Source organism: Wyeomyia smithii, chromosome 2 (genome assembly GCF_029784165.1).
Source record: "Wyeomyia smithii strain HCP4-BCI-WySm-NY-G18 chromosome 2, ASM2978416v1, whole genome shotgun sequence".
Classification (NCBI taxonomy): domain Eukaryota; kingdom Metazoa; phylum Arthropoda; class Insecta; order Diptera; family Culicidae; genus Wyeomyia; species Wyeomyia smithii.
Window position 1 is genome coordinate 66,522,019 of NC_073695.1, and position 7,810 is coordinate 66,529,828.

Genomic DNA, 7,810 nt, shown 5'->3' on the forward strand with positions numbered 1-7,810 from the left:
ATATGTCAACATGGATAATGTCCAAGGGTTTCTCTGGTATAGGAGTTTCCCCATGTTTGATTTTGTATGGTCTACGCTCGTACTTCATTTTGTTACACGTAGGGCACAAAACAATGTACGTGCGGATTTTTCTCTTCATTTTTGGGAAATACCACCTTCGTAGTATTTCTTCTCTATTTTCTCGAATACCCCGGTGTGCGGTTTCATGCGTTTCCTCTATAACTTGATCTTGTTCGGTATCTGTGGTTAAATCGGTTAGTAGTCTTTGTGAAATTTTTACTTTGAACGTCTTGCATCTACTGAAATAATTTCGATACACTAGTTGAAGGGTTCCGAACAACTGTTCAGGGCAATGAATACAATTTACCTTTCGTGGATCCATGTATTCACGAAATATTCTAATTAAAATTGGCACCCCGAACGCGAAATTTGTAATAGTTCGCCGGTGCATCTGCGGAAACACTTCACTGTAATCTTCAGTGTAATGATCGCCAATTTTCAATATAACTTGATTATGAAAGAAGTTAACGGGCAGCTCAGTGAACTCAATTAGATTTGACGAGTCAGAGTCTGCGGAATGCACGGAATTGCTATCTGTTGATTCATCTTCATTGGCATTTACCTCTTCGGGAATTCTGGATAGAGCGTCTGCTACCACATTTTGTTTCCCTGGTCGATGAGTTATTTGGAAGTCATATTCCAGGAGTCTCAGCCTCCACTTCACTAATCTGGTATTAGGTGTCTTCAGATTAAGTGCGTAAGTAAGAGGTTGGTGGTCAGTATAGAGGGTGAATTTCCTCCCGAAAAGATATGGTCGGAAGTACTGAGTTGCCCATACTATAGCCAAAAGCTCCTTTTATATAGCGGAATAATTTTCTTCCGTCTTCGTAAGCGTCCGAGACGCGAACGCGACCGGTCTGTCTCTTCCTATACAACCCTGCGACAGCACGGCTCCCAACGCAAAGTTAGTAGCATCGGTTGTCAAAATAAATGGACGTTCGAAATCGGGATACTGCAATACGTCACTTTGCGTAAGCAATTCTTTACACTTTTCAAAGGTTTTTACGAATAAAGGTGTATGTTCAATCGTTTCCCCTTTTCGCAGCTGCGCAGTTAGTGGTTTGGAAATTTTTGCAAAGTCGCGAATGAATCGTCTATAATAGCTCAAAATTCCAAGGAATCCTTTCAGCTCCTTTTGGTTTTTCGGCAGTGGCCAACTTTTGATTGCATCAATCTTAGCAGGGTTCGGTTTAACGCCCTGATCCGTAACGATATGCCCTAAGAAAGCTACTTCTTTTTTAAGAAACTCACACTTGTCGAGCTGAAGCTTTAAATTTACTTTTTCAAGTGCTCTCAGTATTTTTTCTAAGTTCTCGAGATGCTCTTGCAAGGAAGCTGAAAAAACAATTATGTCGTCCATGTAAATGAGACAACATTTTCCAATGAATTCTCTGAGTACATGGTCCATAACCCGTTGAAACGTACCCGGAGCATTTTTCAGACCAAACGGCATTCGTAAATATTCGTATAAGCCGTGGTTAACTTGAAACGCTGTTTTCTGTACATCTCTAGCGTCGACCTCGATCTGGTGAAAACCAGAGGCCAGATCAAGTGTGCTAAAGTATTGGCACCTGCCTAGCTTGTCCAGTATCTCGGTGATATTGGGCAGCGGATATTTGTCATCTATAGTCTTCGCATTTAGTTTTCTATAGTCGACTACTAGGCGCCATTTTTGCTTACCAGATGCATCGGCCTTTTTTGGTACTATCCATATGGGTGATCCCCATGGCGATGTACTTGGCTGTATGATGCCTTGGCTGAGCATTTTAGAAATTTGTTTCTGTACCTCTTCCTTATGGACGAAGGGGTACCTGTAATTTTTTGTATAAACGGGCAGCTCGTCGCTGGTGTTTATACGATGTTTAATCACGTTAGTAAACGGTAGGTCGTCACCCTCTCTGTAGAACACTGTTGGGTTTCTTGTAAGCAAGCTGAGGAGCTTCGATCTCTCCTCGTCGTTCAAATGATCTGTACGCACTTCGTTTTCAATATTTCGCCTACATGCTTTAATTTGTGATGGAAAATCCTTCACTTCAAAATTATTAATTTCAGAAACGATTTGCCCATAATCAATTTTCTTGTTTGTTGAACATTCCTGTGTGTAAACAAAAACTAATCTTGCTTTACTCTCTTGAATACTGTACACTCCGGAGGGCACGTATACGTCAGCGGCAACTTGTAGGTCGTCTTCCAGGAAGAAATCTCCGGAGGCGACCGAAACCGGGACCTCGTGAATTGTGGACATTAATTCATGAAAGTTCAACTCAATCAAATCGGGATACTTTTTCTTCAAAGGTATGACGGTGTCTTTAATAATCAATTCGGCTGTTGAGGTGTCGAACAGGGCTCCCAACTCGTGAAGTGTCTGAAATCCAATCAGACCATCGAAAAAGTTATGAAACTCAAAAAGATGAAATTTCTGATTGGAAATACTAGTTATGTATTTTGCGAATGGGTTAAAAAAGGTGTGTTGGTGAATTATATAGGATCCATTGATGTTTTTCACTCTATGAAGTGATCCTGAAGCTACGGATTTTGTTGGAACTATTTTTGGAGAAATGTAATTTCGATTAGCTCCTGTATCTATTAAAATTTTTAGAGGGGGCCCGGTTCTTCTATTGATCTCTAAATATGGAAGAAAGGTCATTCCCTTGCTTGTTGTTCGGAATCGGGCATAAAATTTACATCGTCATCTTCATCTGCATATGGACAGCCATTATCAATGTCCTCGGTCTGTTTATTTTCGGTTAGGGGTTCAACACACTCCTCGTGCGAATTTACTTGCGTCGGACGATAGTTGTTCGTTCTAAGTTGACCGGATGGGTCCGGTTTGATAGCGAGACGCGGGGGTACTGTCGAAATTGATTCGAGTTCCAATCTGGTCGATTTTGAACAACGTTTCTGTTCTGGGAATTTATATTAGGATTTGGATTGGGGTTAGGAATGGGATTGGATTTTGTGTTAAATCCTTGTTGAGCAGGCCATTTTTGAACGTCCTGCGGTCTCGCAGAAAATTTGGGCAAAAATTTTGTTTGCTCGAAGCCAACATTCATGGATCTTCGCTCTCGTTTTCTCCGTTGTGCACTTTCTAAAGACAAGGCGCTCTGGTATGCTGAATGCAATGTTTTCGGTAGACCCACTCGCACTAAAGATGAAAGGCTGTCATGCAGTCCGTCAATGAATGCGTCGATAATCATACTTTCGTACGATTCCAGGATAACGTTAGAACACTGCTTGAGTCGATCGTCAAGTTGAATTTTGGCATTGATGCTTGCCAAAATTCCTTTGCATTCATAATGAAAATCGGTAACATTTTTGTTACCTTGGCGTAAGTATGAAATACTGGTTACTATGGCAGACAAGTCGCGCTTGTCGCCGAAATGGTCTTTCAATGTACACTTTATTGCCTCCCACTCGAGCCTACATTGACTCATAGTGAGTGCTTCGTTTGCATTTCCGTGGATTTTATCCCGAATAATGCCAACCCAAAGGGGCATCACTAGCGGCAGATCTGTTTCACTCACTAGATTTTTTGAAATTTGTAGCTTTTGCTCTACGGATTCGAGCCAACAGGCCAGAGAATTAGGACTTCCATTATATTCTGGAACCACCCTAATCGCGTCAGGGATGCGTGAAATGTCAAATTTTGGCATCTCCATGATCGAAGACGTGCTTGCGATCGCTTGGTTTGCGGTATTTGTCCGCGCATTTTCTAACAAAGAGGCTATTTGTAGCCGTTGTGCCTTTAACTGGGCGGTTAGAGTATCTAAACGCGCTTGCATTTCATCACTCATTCTTCTGGTTATCATAAAACACTTTCACTGCACTTAGTTAAACAAGCAAAAAAAAAGTATTGCAACTAAAATAGAAAAAAAAATTAAAATTACTCACGGTTTTGTTTTTATTTTATTGAACAGAATTCTCAAGTATACCCCGTCCTTCGGGAAGAGCCTCGAATCCTCGATATCACCTCGAGGTGTGATTCCACTTTGTCGATATTCCTTCGATTAAGTTTTATCACGGACACTTGCACTCGCGGACTAAGGATTTACTTGAATCCTACCGACTGCGCCAGTTACAATTCTTTCTAGCCTGAAATGATTATGAAATGATAAAAAATGATTAATGAAAACCTAAAGTTAACTATCCTCTATCGTGTCCCAATTAGAACTAACTTTATTATTTTTATGCCCTGGTTACAAAGCTAGAAAAGCAACTGCACCGCTGACCAAGCAAACTGCAGCCCGCGTCGTTGTCGTCGTCGATGCCGTTGCATGCGCTGCCAACGCCCGTGGGAATCGTTCCAGTCAGCGTCTGTAGAAATCCGACTCGCTCACTTCGAATGAAATAATGTGGCGAGTGGTTCCTCGAGTCGGTGGACTTCGCGTTCCAGTTCTTGCAATCTGCTGATCTGGGAGGTTTCGTCTGTAACTTATATATATATATATATATATATATATATATATATATATATATATATATATATATATATATATATATATATATATATATATATATATATATATATATATATATATATATATATATATATATATATATATATATATATATATATATATATATATATATATATATATATATATATATATATATATATATATATATATATATATTATGTTTTTTCTTTAATTTGAGAAAAAAATTTCACACATTTTTATAAAAATGTACTTCAAATGCTCATTAATTTGTTCCAATCTACACTAGGTGGCATCAGAAGTTGTTGCAATTTCTTCCATTTGTAGCACCGTGGAATAAACAGCCCAAATATTATTGTTCGATGAAAGTAAAAATTCTGATTTCCTTAAAAAACATGTTACTCAGCGAATTATCAGCCGATTTACTTAAAACAGCTTCCATTTTATATCGTAATTGAATATAGTTTCAATGTGTTAGTGTACTTTTCTTACAAAAATAACCGACAAATTTCAAGTGAAGTTGAAAGTTTGCTTGGAGAAGTTTAAAAAATTAGATTTACGCTCGAATAACTCAACATATTTTAATGAAGTTAGTACAAACCTGTAAATATTTTGAAAACTCTATTTTTGCCCTTCCCAAAACGGCTAAAACATTCAAAATCGGTTGAAAAACAAATGAATTAAAAATAATTTTCATGCGCTGAGGTCAAAATACCGGCATTTTGACCATAACTTCAAATTTTTGCACTCGACTAACTTACAACCTTCACTGTGTCACTTCGAAAGTTCTTGCATTTTTATTTCCATTTGTAGCACCGTACTATCCTCTCGGTAGTTAGACGCTTTGCTGTCAGAATACTTTTTAATGAAAAAAAAAAGTTGTTCGAAAGCCCGCGATGGATGATTTTACGGAGGGTCCCAGATGAAGGGTAAAAAGCTATATTTTCAAATGGTGAAGATTTTGGCGATGCCCATTTTTTTAAAATAAAGTTGTTCTACGATACACGCCGTGATGCATTCTACTAAGACGTTCAAGAAGAAATTTATTTTTTATCGAAGATTAAGCTGATCAAAAATAGGTTGCTATGGCGAAAGAAAGTCTGTCAAATTCGGCATGTTTATGTTGCGAGTACGATAGGATTTAATTGTTGATTATAGAATTAATAAGTTTTTCAGCAAGAAACCTTGTGAAAAGATGTTTTAACTCTCTCTCTCTACCATGGTTATTCTAGAGCACCACAGGTTTGGATGCAAAAAGCCTTTCAAAATATTTTCAATGGCATTTGAAATGCACAAGTATATTCTTGAACAGTATACTGATTGTTCAAAAACATATTTATGCATTTTGAGTAAGATTGGTAAATAAAAGGAAGGCTTTTTTTTTTGGTAGAGAGGGTAAAAATTTTCTGACCAATATTTGTAAAGTTTTCAAAGACAGAAGAAGGTTTTATAGGCAAGTACGATCAAAAAACGGTTTGTTCTATTTTGGGGCCCCCAAAATCCTAATTCCGACTCTGGTAATTATGAGTGAAACACAGTTTGTTATGCTAAAATTAAGTTTATGTACCAACTTCTCTATCAACCATCCAACAACGTTCCCCGATTTTTCTTCGCCGGTGGTGCTTCACATTTTTCCTTAATAACCGTCTCGTTGGATTTCCCTCCTTTCCGTTCCAGCTGCTTCTCGATAATACGGGCATTGTTGGCGTAACTGTCGGCCACTTCGCGTGCTTCGATTTCGTCCTCTTCCTCGTCAATGGTGGAAACGGTGACCGAGCTGAATTTGCCCATATTTTTGGTGTGCTTCGTAACCATGACCTTCTTCGGTTCGTTTGCCGAGGATAGGGTAGTCGGTTTGAACATCTCTGTGATTCTGGTGTCGCTTTTCGATTTCACCAAAGCTCTGCGAATGATGAACGTTACCTGAGTGTCATTGTTGTGTCGATAGTAGAGCGGGAGAGAGCATTTTTTACACTTGAACCGATGTTGCTTTTCGATGCCAGCCTCTCGTCGGATAAACACCGTTTCTCCCGGCTCAGCGGTGATTTTGTTTGCATGCTTAGCAGAGTCAATAACGCGTGCTCCGTCTAGCTGACGCAATGGTAGTTTTTCAACGATGCAGTCTGATAAAAAATAAATCATAGTGATTGTAGTCTTAAATCGAAATAAACCAGTTCTTACCTAGAATAAGACTCATTTGTCCACACAAGCAATAATAGATGTTTAATGGACCCGTATCTGTGTACTCCTCTTGATCCTTAGAATCAGAACAGACAATGCTTCTTGATACGACTTTCGGCATGTTGCAATTATGTTTTTAAAGTGCTGTAGAATTCAATCTAATATTTAGTTAAACGTTTTGTAAATAAAATGCACTGTATAATGATGCTGTTGTTTATTTTGACAGTTCACTACATTGAGCAGAGATGCCAAAGGTTTTGTAAGATAAGATTTCTACAGAAGAGTGAAATTGTTGGTTAAAAATAAAACAAATTTTCGCTAATGTATGTTTTGAATGATTATATTCTGAGATTTCATTTTTTTCTGTGTGAATCAGAAAAAATATGTTATGAATATTTAAAATGAAATCTACTAACAAATCTACTTGTATGGCAAGCCTGTCTTCAGGACGCAGCCAGATTAGGTTGAATGGTCAAAGCAGAATTCAGTTAGGTATATTATTCTTACTGAACTGTTAAGGCAAGTGAGATTTAAGAAAATTTTTTAAAACCTTTCAAGGTGCCTTCTAGCTTCTATCACCTTTCACACGTCTGAACTAAAGCCCTAGAGTTAAGGTTTGGCCGACTGTCACTGAAAAGTTCCAATGGAACAGTCAAAAGTTTTTCATTATAGTTTTAACACAGACAAACAGACGTGCCACTCGATGACGATTTCATCGACCAGAAAAATAACGATTGTTTTGAAATTTTCTTAGTGGGCAATAATGCCGCTAGTGTAGCTATAAGCAAGCGTGCAAATTAATCATCGAAGACAAAAACCGTCAGTAATGCCGCTGGTGTTAATTTAAGCAAGCGTGCACACCTATTAGCAAAAAAAACCGTTTTAGGATAATAAGTTAGTAGGCAGTTAGCCCACATGTAGCGCACGAGTGTAACGTTCCGGATAAGGACGAAGATTTTTCAGGATTTTTCTTCGAAGAGGCACGTCTGCTTGTCTGTGGTTTTAACATTGCTTTTGTTAGATTGGAACGAATTTTGACAGTTCGATTGGAGCTGTTAGTGACAATCGCCCAAACTTTAACTCTAGGGCTTTAGTCTAAACGGAAGGCGCAATTGTGCAGTCTAGAGCTCCGT

The 7,810-nt window shown here is 38.4% G+C and overlaps 1 protein-coding gene across 1 annotated transcript; it reads right to left on the reverse strand.

Annotated features, from left to right (window-relative positions):
- Nucleotides 1-6,034: 6,034 nt before the first annotated feature.
- LOC129723245 (STING ER exit protein) lies at nt 6,035-6,891 on the reverse strand. Its single transcript, XM_055677338.1, has 2 exons — nt 6,678-6,891; nt 6,035-6,619 (listed from the first exon to the last, which is right to left on the reverse strand). Exons 1-2 carry the CDS (start codon nt 6,796-6,798, stop codon nt 6,075-6,077), a joined length of 666 nt encoding a protein of 221 aa, XP_055533313.1. The 5' UTR covers nt 6,799-6,891; the 3' UTR covers nt 6,035-6,074.
- Between the last annotated feature and the right edge of the window lie 919 nt (nt 6,892-7,810).

Coding starts and splice junctions, on each gene's coding strand:
- LOC129723245 (XM_055677338.1), bottom strand. CDS start 6,798: ATGCCGAAAGTCGTATCAAGAAGCATTGTCTGTTCTGATTCTAAGGAT. Junction 6,620..6,677: donor ACAAATGAGTCTTATTCTAG/GTAAGAACTGGT, acceptor ATTTTTTATCAG/ACTGCATCGTTGAAAAACTA.